The sequence below is a fragment of the Trifolium pratense genome, linkage group LG3 (genome assembly GCF_020283565.1).
Source record: "Trifolium pratense cultivar HEN17-A07 linkage group LG3, ARS_RC_1.1, whole genome shotgun sequence".
In the NCBI taxonomy this organism is placed as follows: domain Eukaryota; kingdom Viridiplantae; phylum Streptophyta; class Magnoliopsida; order Fabales; family Fabaceae; genus Trifolium; species Trifolium pratense.
Window position 1 is genome coordinate 1,272,883 of NC_060061.1, and position 18,840 is coordinate 1,291,722.

Sequence of the window (18,840 nt, forward strand, 5' to 3'; positions counted from 1 at the left end):
TCCATTCTTACAATAAAACCATTAAAAAAAAACTACATCAACTTGAGAATTAAAGTTAAATAACAGTTAAGCCGGTAGGCTTGGTCTAGTGGTGAGGGGTTTGGGAAGTATGTTATAGATCATGGGATCGATCCCCAACTCATTGTAAATAAAAAATAAAAAAAAAAAAGTTAAATATCAGTTTCTTCAATTAAATGTTAAAACAGAAGAAAATATGAGATGGAATTAGTAGAATGATGAGACAAAAAAAAACTCAACATTCTGTGGATTCCATCTCTACGGTTGTCTGGCCGCTGCCCAATTACAACATATCCACCAAATTTCTGAAAACATTTTCATGTTTGTCAGAAAGAAGCAGTAGTGATAATCAAGCTTTTTCTATAAGCACTTAATCTTCAACAAGAAAACAACAAAATTGTTTCCTCGTCCAAAACAAAATCAGTGCTAAACAAAAAACCCCACTTGAAACTTTTAAACATAAGGGAGCAAATTGAAACCTAAAATAAACATAAGGGACTAAATTTGCAATTAAGCCAAAACATTATTAGCATAAGCTTTGGTTTGGTATGAAGCAACGATAGCATAATGTACACAAAATTCAGTCTCACATGATTTATGAATTGAATATACACTATTTTTATTTTTATTTTGTGGTGTATTCCTACACAACAAACTATACCTATACTGTAACCATAGTAGCTGCATCAAGGTAACAAGCAACAAAAAAAGCTATCTGAAAAGATAATTGGCAACAAAAGCCCATCAAAGACAAATAAAGGTATCCAGGATAATTCCATTTAGTCTCCCATATCAGCTTAAGCCTATTTTGACTTCAATTGTATAGATTCATCTCTAAGAGCAACTAATTGAGACTTAAATTACAAACTTAAAAAATGAGTCTTAATTGGTGTGTACACTATTTCATATCCACTACATTGAAATCATTGGACTTATTTTAAGACTCTACAAATGTACCAAATCAATGTTCACTTCACAATTTTAACTTAATGTAGGAGATGGTTGATGCATTCAACTTACAAGATATTAGTTATAAACATTTCTTAAGCAGACACATTCACCATTGCACATTTGTTACAATTCATGCACCTAAGTAAACAACGTAGACTATAGAGTAATAACTCATCAATGTCATCAAAATTATAAAACCCAAAAAAGCATGTTAAAATTATAAAAAAAAAATCAAAATTAACAACTAAATTTAATTAACATCTAAACATAAGAAAATGTGAGAAGGAATTAGTAGAATGAAGAGACAAAAAAACTCAACATTCTGTGGATTCCATCTCTACGGTTGTCTGGCCGATGCCCAATTACAACAAATCCACCAAAATTTCTGAAAACATTTTCATGTTAATCAGAAACAAGCAGTAGCTATAATCAAGCTTTTCCTATAAGCACTGAATCTTCAACAAGAAAACAACAAAAATATTTCCTCGTCCAAAACAAAATCAGTGCTAAACAAAAACCCCAACAATAATAAAAACAATTAAGTCAATAATCATGAAAAAAATTTAAAAAATTAAGGGGCTCATAAGTAAACAACACAAATGTTTTCCCATCATAAGTAAAACCGGTGCAAATGAAAAACTAGAACATAGAAAATAAAAAGTTTAAAAAGCTTTAAAAAAATGGATTTTTACTTTTTAGGGCTCATATCAAGTGTAAATTATAAAAGATCTGTCACAGTGGAAAAAACCCAATTGAATAAAAGGGACAGTAAGAGAAAGAGGAAGAAAACAAAAAAGGTAAGACAGAAACTGAGATACCAAAGCCAAACCCCTTTGGTGAAAAGGGTGTGGCGGCACCATCAAGTTCTGAGATTATTGTTGTTTTGTTGTTTGTTTGGTTTTGGGGGGTGATAGAGGAAGAGGATCCAAACTCTATCTATCTATCTATCTATCTATGAATCTATCTGTGTGTGTGGAATGAATTGGGTATTTCCACTCGAGGCCAATCTCATTTGTAATCACTGCCCTGTTCTTTCGGCTCAGCAAAACTGCTTAAAGCCTGAAAGTGGCGATGGAAGAATACAACTTAGACTTATATAGCATCGCCCATTTCTATTAGGGTTTCGCTTTTCCTTAAATTTTATTTATTTTAATTTTAAAATTCTCCAATTTACCAAAATATGGACAAGCGGTATAAACTTAAGTCCCCGGCCGATGTGTATGGAAAAGTATTTGTTGGGAGAGATCAACCCTTTAAATGCATCCCAGTTAGCTTGAGGTGCGAAGATACCTTTGGTTTAAAAAAAATTCTCTAATTTCTTTTTAAAAATAAAAAAGAGAAAGTTTTGAGTTTTCAATTCTATATTTTTGTACAAGCACCACCCTTTCCTAATAAAAAATTATATGAAAAATTACATTTAGTCCTTTAATCTTAATTATGATTTGGAATTTACAATCTTCAAAAAGTCTGGAGTGTGGACGACGTATTAATGTAATAATGTGAGACCTGGCGTTACATAGAGAGTTATAAGAGCAAAATTTACGGGTTTCATGTTGCTGATAGATTTTTGGAAGCTGGTTCAACTTTTTTTTTCTTGTCGATCAGATGTTATACCGTTCAGATTCTTAGGTATACCAGTTGGGGCTAATCCTATAAGAAAAGAGACTTGGAAACCAGTGGTGGAAGCTATGACGAGGAGGTTAAGCTATTGGAATAGTCGCCACTTATCCTTCGGGGGTCGCTTCACTCTTATTAACACGGTATTGGCTAGTATTCCTCTGTATTTTTTTCTCGTTCTTTAAGGCTCCTAGTTGTATTTTAAAACAGTTAGTGAGGATTCAACGAAATTTTCTATGGAGAGGAGGTATTGAAGATAAGAAGTTGTGTTGGGTTAAGTGGGAGCAAATTTGTCTACCTAAGGATCAAGGAGGTTTAGGTGTAAAAAATCTAGATTTTTTCAATGCGGCTTTACTCAATAAATGGAAGTGGAGATTTCTAGTTGATGGAGAAGCAGTGTGGTCTGACTTGTTGAAATTCAAATATGGTCACCTACCCACGAGACTGATGACCGAGGCATCGAATGTGAATGGATCCAAAAAATCTATTTGGTGGAAGGATGTGTTGGGTATTGGGATATTGGGTTAGGACGATTGGTTCAAATCCAATATTGGTTGCGGTGTTGGTAATGGCGATAACGTTGGCTTTTGGAAATTTAAGTGGTTTGGAAATCAACCATTTAATCTTTTATTCCCAAATTTATTTGCTAAAGAAACATTTCAGGATGCCTTGATTTCAGATAAGTTGAATTGGAATGGTGTGGATCCAGTGTGGATGTCGTAGTGGCGCAATACACTGTCTGGTATTGAAAATCGACAGTTGCTTGAACTTCATAATTTGCTTACAGGTATCTCGTTACATCCGAATGGTATTGACAGGTGGAGGTGGGCGCCGAATTCGGTTGGTATATTCTCTGAAAAATCTTGTTATACCTTGTTGCTTGAATTTCAGAACTTTGGTAGTTTGGATTCTAATGTGTTGGACGCCATTCGAAATTTGTGGAATAATGATGTTCCATCAAAGGTTAATTTTTTTGGCTGGAGGTTATTATTACATAAATTACCTATCAGGGCAGCGTTAAACCACAAAGGTATTTTACTCAATCTACATGATCTCCCTTGTAGTTTGTGATTTATGGACATTGAAGACTTCCCATCTTTTCTTTCATTGTTCTTTTATCAAAGGTGTGTGAAATGAGGTTTTTAGATGGGTAGGATGTAGTTTGACACCAGATTTGAAAGGATGAAATCACTTTATGCACTTCGGAAATATGATTAAATCTAAAACAGGTAATCATATTAGACACTTGATTTGGTTAGCTACCACTTTGTGCATATGGAAGCTTAGGAATAATGTGATTTTCAAAGAGACTTTGCCTAATGCCGTCTCTTTATTGGACGATATTAAAGTTATATCTTGGGTTTGGTTTAGTGGCTGATCCTGACGCCATTCTTTGTTGTCATTTTCTGAGTGGTGTCTTGATCCTTATGGTTGTTTTCAAAGCATACTATAATTTGCTTTGCATTGTAAGAGATTGAGTATCCCCTGTACTCCCTTATAATATTATTTTGCTTATAAAAAAAAATCACCAAAAATCCAATTTTTACATCATATATATTCAGTCAATTTCTTTTCAAAATTAAACGCAAAATTTGAAGTGTGAGCAAACGATAAAAAGTCAGTTGATTCTAGTAGATCATTAGAAAAATATGATGGAATATTTAAGGCTTAATTGCACTTTTTACCCCATAAATTTCACAAACTTACAATTTTGGTCCCATAACTTTCAAAATAGCAGTTCTAGCCTCTATCTTTTTCGCTCTTTTCCAAAATGTCAATTTTGACAAAATCAACGTTGACATGACAAGTCAGTTATGTGACTCAGCTCTTGTGTCAACTTCTTTTTGCCACCTAGTAATTACCATAATGTTATGAAATATAAGCAAGAGTAATAATATATAAGTATAGAGGAGAGAAGAAGAGAAGAGAGAAAGAATAGAGATTGTATTATTCTCATCAAGGTGTGTGTTTACATGACAATACAAGTCATATTTATAGGACAATATAATGGGCCAGTGGAATGGGCCAATGCTTAATGGACATCCACCAAATTATTCATAACACTCCCCCTTGGATGTCCATCGAGGATATGCCTCGTTAAAACCTTACTAGAGAAAACCCATTGGGAAAAAATCCTAGTGAAGGAAAAAGAGTACAACATCCTTTGTGTGTGAACTACCTCATTAAAAACCTTACCAGGAAAACCCAGTGGGACAAAACCATGGTTAAGGGAAAAAGAGTGCAGAACATATTTATATCTCCCCCTCATAAAGACAATTATATATGAGACGAAGAAAATCAAATAATCTTATGTAGTTGTAGTAATTGGTCAAAAGTTTTACTTGAAGCTGACTTTGTAGAAAGACATGTCTTATCTTCTTTATCATATAATCTTCTCCAAATATGTAGTTTGTGCGACATTATCTTCATGTTGAATCGTTGCAAGAACCCTTTAGAAGAAAACTCACAAATTCTTGTATATGATGAATCACACACTTTAACCAAATCACATTCTTGATTTATCTTCTATAGTGCTCAACTTTCCTCGTCATTTTGTTTCATGATATTGTTATTGTTGTTTGCTTCATAGATCTCCATGAGTAATTGTACTTCTTCATGTGAACATATAGTTTGTTTGTGGTCTATACCTTTACGAGGATTAAACAAATTACCTGAATATCTAGAATAACAAAATATATACTTGATGATATATTGACAACAAATAATAGGTCCATAATGTTTTGACCAAAATTGAACTAAAATGTGGTACTTCAGGACCAATTAGTTCTTCATCATTTACTCGAACTCTAAAATATTCTTCAAATACTTATTTTGTAATAAATGACAATATTTCAAGCTCTTAAGGAGTCTCTTGATGATATTTTTATCATCAACATAGATAGATAGAAAAATTCATTGCCAAATATTTTCTTAAAATAAACAAATTGTCATTTTCATATTTCTCACTTGGAAATATTCAACAAGAGTATTATACAACATGCATATATATTGCTCGAGTATTTAAGGAGACTTATTCATGTTTATTAAGTCACCTTTCCAATAGTTTGATATATGTGTCTCACGAAAATTAAATCCATTTGGGATTTTCATATAATTATCAAGTGAGATGATTTTCATGTAATCATCATTATTAAGTGAGCCATTCAAATACATATACTAAACTTAATCAATTATAAAGAAGTTCTGAATTCACTTAAGGTGAATATGCCTCTTGAAAATTAATGATAGATGTTTATCATTATTCTTTAATAATGAGTCAAACTTTAAATATTTGTATATTTTCTTTTCTCAAATAGTTTGAAATGTATGTCTCGTGGAAATTAAATCCTTCAAGGAGTTTTATATAATTCACACTAACAAGTGAGCCATACAAATATATCGTGACACATTTTTCAAATAAATTGAATTTTTCATGTGTTAATAAACTTAATCAAGTAAGACTTAATCAAGTAAGAGAAGGATTTTGATTTCACTTCAGGTGAATATTTCTCTTCACATTCAATGGCAAACTTTTACCAATATGCTTGAATAAAAAAATCAAGCTTTTAATGTTTGTATGTCAACATTTTCTATTCACACGAAAATTAATTCGTATCTATCATGTTTTACATCTTCAGGTGTATGGATTGCTGGTCCAAAAATCTTCACTTTGCAAAGTGATTTTAATTACGTAGCAATTGCGTTTTCATTTAGACAATCATTGTCTATAATTCTCAATAGAATTTAGTTCATGATCCTCATTAACTCTTTTCACAAATAGCGCTATATTATATATAAAAATATCATCAACGTTGACTTCTTTTCGGTTCCATCATATTCCATTAATGACATAATTTTCATTCATGACATAATTCGTCAAGATCTCTTTATTATCATAAATTTCAGGTACCTGAGAAGTTCTTCTGGAACTTAAAACTCAATTATGTCAAATACTCTTTTGAAGTTTTCATATCCTCACTTGAGTCATCTTTCTTTTTAGCTCCTTTTCTTATTTGAGGATTTTTATCGTTGGAACCGACTGATCTACCACACTTCAGGGTGGTTAATACTGATTTGCAAAATAAGATTGTCCAACAGGGACATCCATTTTGTTTGGAGCATTAGCAGCTAATAGTTGATTTCATAAATTTTGCAAATGATTTATATTTTGAACATTTGATTCAAACTATGAGGATCAATGTGAGATAATAACATTAATTTATTTCAAGTGATTCATTTGAACTTCTGGTTCATATTTTTCAGCTGCTTATTCTCTCCCCTAATATTGGGAAAATTGATTCATCACTTGAAAATCAGCCTACAGGGCTGTAAATAATTCTCCAATTTTTGGCTCAAGATGATTTATAATAGATGGAGATTCATATCAAATACATTTTCCCAATATTCTGTAAGAACCGTTTAAATGCATTCTATTGGAGCAATTGCACATACACAACACATCCAAAAATGCTTATATGGGAATCATGTTTATAAACAAAGTTCAAATTGTAAATTAGGGGAGAACTTATAATAACTAGTTGGCTTGATGCGAATTAGTATCTCAATATACATGTTTGAATGTTCCCAAAATATAAATTAGAAGTTATGATCTCATAAGTATCAGTCATGTAATTACTTTAGACGTCTAAAGAATGGATCTTCTAGTCCATTTTTTGTATGATCATATTCTATTTGATATCGATTTCAATTGACATACGATACTTATCAAATATTTTCTAAGAATTTAGAAAATGAGATCTTAGCAAAACTATTTGAGAAAACAAACTCACAAACTTCTGGTTGTGAGTAAACATGCATGTGACCAATTTAGTTGATGCATCAATTCAAGTCACAAAATATCTAAATGGTCCAAAATCTCAAATTATCAATTTCTTTTGGGAATTAGTAACCGATAAAAATTATTAGAATGAAGGAACTTCGGGCCCTTCAATATATATATTTATTTATTTATTTTTCGCGTCATAATAAATCCGGGATGACCTTTGTAAACTTCTGGTTTACAATAATTTGTGCTTCGATTGCACTAATATATTTATAAGTGTAGTATATAAACTTCTGGTTTATATCTTTCTCATTAGACTTATTTCCTTCAAAATATGTGTCATAGAGATATTCAACATCTCTTCATTTGTTTCAAAATAGGTGTCATATAAGTATAATTTTGCACCTTCATATAACAATATATACTATACCCAAATGTACATAATTGACCTATTTTATATTTTCTGTAACCACAACATTAATTACTTTCTCTATAATATTCTGCGTTTAAAATATGAGAAAGGTTATAAAAAAATTGATTGGCAACTAGTTAAGAGATATTATTGCCAAATAATTAAAAGATTTCGATAAACGATTGCATACCTTGAATACAATTAAAATAATTGAGATATGATCATATAATATTAATCAAGGGGAAAATAGGTGTACTATTCATATTGAAAAATAATGTCATATAAAAATATAAGTTACAAAGACATGATCATTGCATATAAAGAAAGGAAGGTTAATTTCAAAGAAATTAAGACAGTAACCAAAAATAGATATGAATGTCAAATCAAAATTATAACTAATATCCATTAATTAACAATTAAGGTGATTTAACCACATCACAAAACTTCATTTTTCTTCTCTTTAACATATCTCACTTAATCATTTGAGAAAATTTCAGATCATGTACAATTCTTTACACAAAGAAAATAGGCTAAAAAAAATTATTTGTGCATGTATAATCCTTAGTATAAAATTGAACAACACCATATATAAAAAAAATTATACTCAGGATAAGTAATCATAATAAATCATAAATCAGCCTAAAAATGCAGGTGATGCCATAGAAAAATCGATGCTAAAATTAATAGCAACAAAAGGAGATAAAATAAATATAGTAAAATATTGCAAAATTAAAAATATATCCAACAATTTTTCTTTTGTTCAATCACAAATGTGACTGATTTTTCAACATACTCAAAAAAAAATTATTTCTTTAATTTGCGTATATTAATGAAGATCTAACTTTGTTTGGATGGGCCTTAAGTTTAGAAAAGTTGGTTTAAAGTACCAAAATATTAGTGAATAAGTTGGTATCCGAAAAAAAAAATTGCACACTTGTGTTCCTCTTTTGTCAAATTGCCTTAAAAGTAGGTAAGTTAATTAGTTTCTATCTCTTTTGTTATAAGTATGACAATTGGTATATGGAAACAAAATCAATTATATAAAAAAAAACAATCCATAAGGAATATATATATATATATATATATATATATATATATATATATATATATATATATATATATATATATATATATATATATATTTAAATAAAACATTGATAGTTATATTTGGAAACAATATTAAATATGAAGATTTGTCATAATTTAGAATTTTTAACGGAAAAATCAATACGGCCATTGACCTTTGTTTTTAAGGTTATATTACTGCAGGCCGTAAAAACAAACGGTGTGATTCATGCTACATGCTTTCTGTAAAATTTACTTAGCAATTTGAATTTTACAATTTTATCTATTGAGTTCTTCAAGAACTATATAATAAATCACTATCAATTTACAATCCTTCAAGGATGTAGGAATATTGAATTCATCTAGAATTCATTGAAGCGAAAAAGAAGTTGTTTTATTAGTTCTTCAGGAACTATATAACACATAAAGTATTTTGATGTGCAATCCATTAGGGATGCATGGTGATAAATGATGATATTTCGTAAGTTCTTCAGGAACAAAACTAATTTTTTTTAAGTTCTTCGGGAACTAAGATTATGAATTCTTCGGGAATTCATGTATTAAATGTCTAAGTTCTTCAGGAACTGAGAATAGGTTCTTTAGGAACCAAGATTATGAATTCTTCGGGAATTCATGTATTAACTGTCTAGGTTCTTCAAGAACCAAGATTATGAATTCTTAAACATGTTTAAGTTCTTTTGGATGATCGAAGTGTCGATGTTTCACCATACAGGTGTCGGTCACGAAGCATAATGATGCTTCACCAGACTATTGTCGGTCACGAAACTCAAACATTATCCAACATCCAAAATACATATTATAAATAAATAAATAAATAAATAATTGATCAACATTTTATGTAATATTAATGATCAAAGTGTTATGCTTCACCATACAAATGTCGGATATCACGAAGCGTAAACAACATTGAATCAATTAAATACATAAAGGAATGATGCTTATTTATTTATTTAATTTTAATTATTATTATTTGATCTTTATAAGTATACAAGGTTCAAACGATTCATAATCATATAATAATCAAAAATAAAAACTACTTGTGATTTCATAAAAATAGAATAAGAATTGCGCACCTCAGTTGGTAAGCTCGTGCTGATAACGTGTTATGAAATATAAGCAAGAGTAATAATATATAAGTATAGAGGAGAGAAGAAGAGAAGAGAGAAAGAATAGAGATTGTATTATTCTCATCAAGGTGTGTGTTTACATGACAATACAAGTCATATTTATAGGACAATATAATGGGCCAGTGGAATGGGCCAATGCTTAATGGACATCCACCAAATTATTCATAACACATAAAAATATAAAATAAAAAGGAATGGAAGAAGTCATCTTCTCCGATGTTTGTTTTCCTGGATTCCTCAAGTTCTCATGTTCTTGTTTTTGGAAATATTACTCATTCTATCCAAACAGATCGACGACGTTGTCTCTACAAAAGACCGTCGCCTTGATTGCTCGCCATCTCACCGTTGTTGTGTCTTTTTTGTACCCCATTTTTTCCGGTTTTCATTTTTACAAGGGAGTGTTTAAAATTGAAGATGGTTTGGTCGTGCTATTGAGGGAGACACAAAGTTGAAGATTGAAGGATTTTTTTATTGAAATTAAAGATTTTTTTGGTGATGTTGTAATCAATTTTTAATATAAGCTTTGCAACTTAAAGGGATTGTTACTGAGAATTAGAAGAAAGCGGTAACAGAATCTTGTGTTGTTGAATTGTAGAATCAATAATCAATAGTTGGAAAAAATTTGCAGTATGAAGAACAAGAACAAAGAAGAGGACAAAGATTTAGAATTTTTTTGCGAAAAGAAGATGGAACTATCTTTAAGTGTTAAGCCGATCCCAACACTTTTAAGTATACTCAAGGTATCATGACCATTGTAATATTCTTCGCTTCACTTATTCCATTTCTCTTTATTTTGATTTTATTTTTTTGGTAATTATTAAGTGATAAAATAAGCTGACATGACAACTGAATTACTTAAATGACTTGCCACGTCGATATTGACTTGGTCAAAATTGAGTTTTTGAAAAAGAGTGTAAAGATAAGGGCTAGAACTGCTATTTTGAAAGTTAGGGGACCAAAATTACAAATTTCTGAAACTTAGGGAGCCAAAAGTACAATTAAGCTATTAATTTATCCAAATTAAATTTCATGGGAGGAGTGGAAGTGGCCCTCTTAAAAATGAAGCCTCAATTTTTTCTTTAGTAATAGTATTAGTAAATTAAGTGGATGTAAAACTTAATACATTACATTTTGTAAAAAAAAATAAGAACTTAATATATTACATTAAACTGCAATAGTTCAATTTTCAGGCCCAAAATCATTTTTACAGAGTAATAGTATTAATAAATCAGGGGTGTAAAATTTAATACAATACTTTATTGTTATTGATTAGAATATAAATCTTTTTATGTTAATATAAATCATTTCAGGCCCAAAATCATTTTTTCTATATTTTGAATTATAAAATTAAAATCTATGTTATTTTTAACCGTTTTACCTTAACTAGACAGTTATTGTTAGTCTTAATACGAGGAATCTGATATCATAGACTCACCTCAGTTGCTATTCATCCAACTTTGAACTATCAAGAAATGTAAATATAAAAAATGAAAGGAACCAAAATTTACCAGCCAATGAGCCAGACAAGTAAACTAGATGATCATTAGTCTTCCAAATTAATCCAACAAATGAGTGAACTTCGAAGGGAATTTTTTTTTTACATTAATCAATTCTTTTCAAGCATCCTGCAACTCGTTAATACTCTTTCCCTCCATAACGATCAGTGTTTGGTTCAGATCTTCTAAGTCTTGAAGTGACTCTTCCTTGTCCTTCAAATCCAACTGCAAAGCATCTACCTTCTTCAGATGCAGAATTGCAAATACATGTGGCAATGAGGCAAAGCCAAGGACGGGTTTATGGTTTTCCATCCCCCATCCAAACCCTACACTCCCGCAAAAACAAAAACCCAACCAAATTCTCTTCAGGGTTCAAAATTGGGTAACAAACCATGTCAAAGGCTTAAGAGTATCTGAGGAAAACTCATTCTAGATCAATGCAAATTCAGCGGCTTCGGATACGTGTAGGTCCTATTACCATGCCTAATGGCAATCAAAATAAATTATAGGAGACTAGGACTGCAAGTAAATTAATAATAGTAAAACAGAGATGCTTCATGTCACCATTGCACATATTCTCTGGCAAATTCCTACTTCATGCACCTAGGTAAATAGTATGCCACAACACAAAGTTCACACTGTAAAGACTCGTCATTGTCTCACCAAATTCTCACGATCAATACTTAATATGCAATTCTATACCATCCCTATTCCCCAAAAACCTTTCTTCAGTATTGATTATTATAAATCTGAAAGCTCTTAATTTATATCAAATCAAAAGAGAGAAGAAAAATAAAGAGTGCAAATGCAGCAAAACGGTTCCAAAAACACAGTATCAATGTGCATACTACTTTATGTCTTCCTAATTACAAAACCCCAAAATTTATGCCTTTTTAATAGTTGCATGAAAATAAACAATTAAACTAAATCAACAGCTAAACATGACAAAATGTGAGATGGAATTAGTAGAAATGTGAGGCATAAAAAACTCGACACCTGTGGATTCCATAGCTACAGTTGTCTGGCCGCTGCCCACTTACAACAAACCCCACCATGTTACTGAAAACAGAGATCCTTCTTTGAGAAGCAAAACATGTTTATCTGAAACAAGCAGTAGCTACAATCAAGACATTTTGAGTCTGCTAGCAACTTTCCCCACTAACCTGCAGAATATCATGTACATATCATATAAGAACATTTTTGTCACGCTTCATATAGGTAAATTCTCTAAAGATACACTTTTCAAAACGCAAGAAAAATATAGTAAAATCTTCTTTTCTCACCCTTCTCAATAACTATAAACAAGCAGTAGTTATAATCAAGCTTTTTCTGTGCGCACTGAATCTTCATTCAACAAGAAAACAACATAAGTGTTTCACCATCCAAAATAAAATCAGTGCAAAAAAAATCTGAACAAAACAAATAAGTTAAAATCATAACAAAAGAAAATCAGATGATTGAGGGGCTCATAGTAAATTTCGAAAGATCTGTCACTGTGGGAAAAATTCCAATTCAATTTAACGGACAGTAAGAGAAAGAGGAAGAGGAGAAAGAAGACAGACAGAATCTGAGATGCCAAAGCCAAACCCCTTCGGTGAAAACTTAAAAGAATGTGGCGGCACCTTCAAGTTCTGACCTTTGTTGGTTTCTTTTTCATCTTTGTTTTGATATTGACAGAAATTGGGTTCTGATTTTCCAATTGAATTGGGTATTTCCGACTAAAGGCCTCTCTCGTTATAATCATTGCCCCATTCATTCTAGCTTCAAAAAAACAACTGAATGCAAAGAACAGTAAATCTAACCCACGCTTTATGTAGAGCAAACTCATTTCTAGGGTTTCACATTCCTAAAAATTTAAATACTTCCAAATTATCAAATTAGTCATTTCCAAGCGTGCACACACCATCACATGCAGAATTGCTAACACACAGGCAATGAGGCAAGCCGAGAGCGGATTTTCCCTCCCCCGCCCCAACCTTAGACTCCTGCAAAAAAAAAAAAAAAAAACAGATTCTCTTCAGGGTTCAAAATTGGGAACCAAACCCCACCAATGACTTAAGAGTTTTGAGGAAAACACATTAAATGTAAATTTAGCAGGTTCGGAAGGATATGTGCCAGTGCAGGTCCTACTGCTATGCTAAACGGCAAACAAAATAACTTATAGAAAACTACAAGATTGAAAGCAAATTAAAAATAGCGAAACAGTGATGCTTATTGTACAAGCTTTGGTTTTGCGTGAAGCAGTCAATGCTGTATCCTAGTATCCCACATCAGGTTTGACTTTGATTCTAGAGACTGATCTCTAAGAGCAACTAATTGAGTCCTAAATGCAGACATGTGAAAATTATTATACTGAAAAATGAGTCTTATATTTAGTCTGTTACTTAGAAACCATTGAACTTGCTACACCTTCAAAAGTAAGCATACTTGTGACAGTAACTAAATTTTATAACTTCAAATAAAATATTCACTTGAACGGTCTTAATTCAATGTTCACTCCCCAATTTAACCTACATCGACAAACAAAACAAAAGGTCAATATAAAGGAATGGTGGATGCATTCAACTTCCAAGACATTATGTATAAACATTTCTTAAGCTGACATTTTCAAAATTGCACATATGCAATGGCAAATTGCTACTTCATGCACCTAGGTAAACAGTATGCCACAACACAAAGTTCACACTGTAAAAACTAATCACAAAATTCTCAGAATCAATGCTTAGCATAAAATTTTATACCATCTTCATTCCTCAAAAACCTTTCTTCAGTAATAATGAATATGAATCTGAAAGCTCTTAATTTTTATCAAATTAAAAGAGAATAAAAATAGTGCAAACGCAGCAAATTGAAGATAACAAAGGTGGAGGTGACAGTGTATCGGTGTCAAAAAAAGCGGCGCATATAAAAAAATAGTTCAAAGAAAGCGATTCACAAACAAAATATTTGGTTTGGGAAAAATTGTGCTCACGGTTCAGTATCAAGAACCGGTTCATTGAGCTATTAATACGGTCTGGTTCAGTTCGATGGAAGACTATAAAGGTTCGGTTTATTGAACTGTTATGGTTCGGTTCGACTCAGTTTTCAGTCTGAACTGAACCATGAATAGTCCTATCTGTGTAAACAAATGTAAACCACCTACATCAACAAATGTAAACAATAGGTCAATGTGAGAGAATGGTGGATGAATTCAACTTCCTAGACATTAGGTATAAACATTTCATAAGTTTAACATGCAATTTTATACCATCTTTATTCCCCAAAAAACCTTTCTTCAATATTGATAAATATAAATCTGAAAGCTCTTAATTTATCAAATTAAAAGAGAAAATAAGAGTGCAAATGCAGCAAATTGATTCCAAACACAATATCCATGTGCATACTACTATATGTAATCATAATTACCAAAGCCCAAAATTGATGTAAATTTAATAATTACATCAAAATAAACAATTAAACTTAATCAATAGCTAAAGATAAGAAAATGTGAGATGGAACAAGTAGAAGTGTGAGACAATAAACTCAACATCCACCATATTTCTCAAAAACATGTTCATGTTTATCATAAAACAAGCAGTAGCTATAAATATAATCAAGCTTTCTCTTTACGCACTGAATCTTCAATAAGTGTTTCACCATCCAAAATAAAATCAGTGAAAAAAAAAAATCTGAACAAACCCAATTTTTTTTAAAACAACTAAGTTAATAATCATACCAAAAGAAAATCAGATGTGAGGGGCTCATATCAAGTGTAAATTTGGAAAGATCTATCACTGTGGTAAAAAAACCCAATTCAAATTTAAGGGACAGTAAGAGATAGAGGAAGAGGAGAAAGAAGCAGAAGAGAGAATCTGAGGTACCAAAGCCAAACCCCTTTTGGTGAAAAGAGTGTAGCGGCACCTTCAAGTTCTAACCTTCTAAATGTTTTTTTTTTTCCTTTTCTTTTTTTGATATTGATAGAAATTGGGTTCTGATTTTCCGATTGAATTGGGTATTTTCCACTAAAGTCTCTCTATTATAATCATCGCCCCTTTCTTACTACCTTCAGCAAAATAGCTGAAGGCAAAGAACAGTGAATCTAACCCACACTTTATATAGACCACAACCCATTTCAAGGTTTTCACCTTCCTAAAGATTTAAATACTTCCAAAATTATCAAATTAGTCATTTCCAAAGTGTACACGCCATCACATGCAGAATTGGAAACACAAGAGGCAATGAGGCATGCTGAGAGCAGTAGGGATGGCAATTTGACCCATACCCAGAGGGTACCCGCAAAAATTACCCACAACGGGTAGGGTAAAAACCCGCATTTTGGGTACGGGCACGGGTAATTACCCGCAAAAATGAATGGGTATGGGTGCGGGTACGGGTACCTTAGTACCCACCCCGCCCCATACCCGCATAATATATATTTATTTATTTTATTTATATTAGTATATTATAATATATGTAAATCAATTTAAAACAATACAACTCTACTAAACTATTACATATTTTTAATAAAAATGTTTATTTATAACATAATATAAAAATAATGTGAATATTTAACATAAATATGGACTTTAACATAAGGTTGGTAATAATTTTGTTTATAATTTTCATTAGTCAATATTAAAATCTTTAAATTTTTTTTAATTCTATTAAAATTATATGATATTTTATAATTGATCAATTTATTTTTAGTAAAAATGCGGGTAACGGGTATGGGTGTACCCATAAGGTATGGGGACGGGGGCAAAAGTTGTTACCCACGCGGGTATGGGGATGGGTACGGGTATTTTTTCAATCCGCGGGTGTGGGGATGGGTACTATAGTACCCTACCCATTGTCATCCCTAGAGAGCAGGCTTTCCTTCCCCCACCCCAACCTTCCCGCAAAAAAAAAAAAAAAAAAAAACTCTTCAGGATTCAAAATTTGGTACCAAACCCCACCTATGACAAGAGTTTTGAGGAAAACCCATACTAAATCCATGTAAACTTAGCAGGTTCCGATGGATATGTGCAGGTGCAGGTCATACGCCATGCTTAATGGCAAACAAAATAACTTATAGGAAACTACAAGATTGAAAGCATGTTAATAAAAGTAAAACAGGGATGCTTAGTGTACAAGCTTTGGTTTTTTGTGTGAAGCAGTCAATGCTGTATCCCAGTATCCCACATCAGGTTTTTACTTCACTCCACAATTTAACTTACATCAACAAACGTAAACAAAAGGTCTATAAAGGAATGGTGGATGCATTCAACTTCCAAGACATTATGTGTTGGAAATTCTGCCTTCATTGTGGTCCGCCCCCATCAGCCTAATTGCGGCATTTCGGTTGCCTTCATTGCAGCCTCCAATACCTTCATTGTGTTATACCTTCATTGTGTTGGGTGTGAAGGGGTGGATTTAGTCCCACATTGCTTAGAGATATGGCCTGTGTAGTGTTTATAAACTCTTGGCAATCCTCACCTTACAAGCCGGTTTTGTGTGGATGAGTTAGGCCCAATATAAAATCTGACATGGTATCGGAGCCTATCCTAGATCTATTGTTTGTTGGGCTTCCCGCATCGTCCACGCTTCAGGCCCATTGGGCCCGAGCATGAGGGGGTGTGTTAGAAATTCCGCCTAAAAAAGTGCAATATCTTGTAGTTGATCTCCTATCCACAATTGACCCTGCATAGTCAGCATCAATATATGCTTCAAGCCCCACACTTCCATTTCGTTCAAACAAAATTCCTCTACCTGGGGTTCCTTTCAAATATTGAACAACATCAGGTCTAGTATGTGATAGATATATTAGTTTGCTGACCAATCTTTAATACATTTCCTTGTTAACCGCAACATCTTCTTCTGCATTCCCCAACTTTATATTTGGATCAATTGGTGTACATGCAGGCTTGCATGCTGTCTTGCCGGTCTCTTGCAAAAGGTCAGTAATGTATTTTTGTTAGGATATGAAAATTCCTTTCTTAGAGTGAGCCACTTCTATTCCCAAAAAATACTTCAATTTTCCCAAGGTCTTAATCACAAATTCCTTAGCTAAGTGTTGACTTAACATTTGTTGCTCCTCTTCATCATCGCCTGTTACGATAATGTCGTCCACATACACCAATAACACTGTGACTCTCCCTGACTCAGAGTGTTTAACAAATAAAGTATGGTCTCCTTGACTTTGTTTGAAGCCCAAACCAACCATAACTTTAGTGAATCTTCCAAACCAAGCTCGTGGTGATTGCTTTAGCCCATATAAAGCCTTTTTAACTTGCACACGGTGTTGGCAGCAATATCTTCACGATATCCAAGGGGGTACATCCATGTAGATCTCTTCTTCAAGTTCTCCATGAAGGAAAGCATTTTTTACATCAAATTGCTGCAAGTTCCAATTGTAATTAGCTGCTAAATATAATATCACCCTAACTGTATTCATTTTTGCAACTGGAGCAAATGTCTCTGAGTAATCTATTCCATAAGTCTGAGTGAACCCTTTGGCTACCAATCTTGCCTTGTACCTCTCAATAGATCCATCAGCCTTGTATTTTACAGTGTATACCCATTTGCACCCTACAGGTTTCTTTCCATTTGGTAGAGAAACTAATTCCCAAGTATTGTTCTTATCAAGTGCCTCCATTTCCAAATCCATGGCTTGTTTCCATTTCCTGTCAGACAATGCCTCAGATAAGGAAGTAGGTATTGTGGTAGTGTTTAGACTTGTGAGGAAGACTTTATGGGTAGTTGATAACTGTTCAAAGCATAAGTAATTGGATAGAGGGTAAAGTGGCTTGTTGGTGCAGGTTCTAGTTTCTTTCCTATGGGCAATTGGGAGATGCGAGTCTTTAGATTCTAGTTTCTTGATTTTGGATTTTTGTGTTTTATCGGGTTGGGTTCTTGTAAGGTTGAGCTAGATTCTGGTAGGGGTGATCGTATCCGAACCAATCCAAAAGTAAAACCGCAAATCGAACCAAACCGAAAACCGTAAAAACCGCATTTGGTTTGGATGTATTTGGATGGCTTTCTTACTGAACCGCAAACCGCAAACCGCAAAACCGCAAACCGCAAAAACCGCGGATAACCGCAAAAACCGCATTAAGTTACTATTATATATTTATATTCCAATATCGTAAAAGAAAATATATTTATATTCCAATATACATGCCCAATTACCAAGTCAGTCGACCAAATTAATCGAACTTCAAGTTGTTTTTATTTTTTGTACTGAAATTTTATTTTGGTGTTGTAATGTTATTTTAAATAAACAAATTTTATCGGTACCGTGATGTTATTTTGAAAATTCAATTTTTTTATATATTTAAAATTGTAAGTTACTATAATGTTATTTTGGATAAATAATTTTTGTTGGTACTACAA

General features: G+C 32.4%; 1 protein-coding gene and 2 non-coding genes across 4 annotated transcripts; all 3 read right to left on the reverse strand.

Moving 5' to 3' along the window:
• Positions 1-210: 210 nt before the first annotated feature.
• LOC123919254 lies at positions 211-366 on the reverse strand. Its single transcript, XR_006813163.1, has one exon. It is a non-coding gene; the product is annotated as a small nucleolar RNA snoR143 (small nucleolar RNA).
• An 876-nt stretch (positions 367-1,242) lies between these two features.
• LOC123919260 lies at positions 1,243-1,403 on the reverse strand. The gene has a single exon (XR_006813168.1). It is a non-coding gene; the product is annotated as a small nucleolar RNA snoR143 (small nucleolar RNA).
• Positions 1,404-11,497: 10,094 nt separating this feature from the next.
• LOC123918245 lies at positions 11,498-14,455 on the reverse strand. 2 transcript variants are annotated; one of them, XR_006812733.1, is made up of 4 exons: positions 13,900-14,455; positions 13,394-13,475; positions 12,774-12,834; positions 11,498-12,653 (listed from the first exon to the last, which is right to left on the reverse strand). XR_006812733.1 is itself a non-coding variant. In XM_045970242.1 (4 exons), the coding sequence occupies exons 1-4, from the start codon at positions 14,078-14,080 to the stop codon at positions 12,527-12,529; spliced, it is 327 nt and encodes a 108-aa protein (XP_045826198.1). In that variant the 5' UTR covers positions 14,081-14,455; the 3' UTR covers positions 12,105-12,526. The 2 variants fall into 2 exon arrangements, 1 of the variants encoding a protein (XP_045826198.1); XM_045970242.1 differs by having other exon boundaries at positions 12,105-12,591; positions 13,962-14,455.
• Between the last annotated feature and the right edge of the window lie 4,385 nt (positions 14,456-18,840).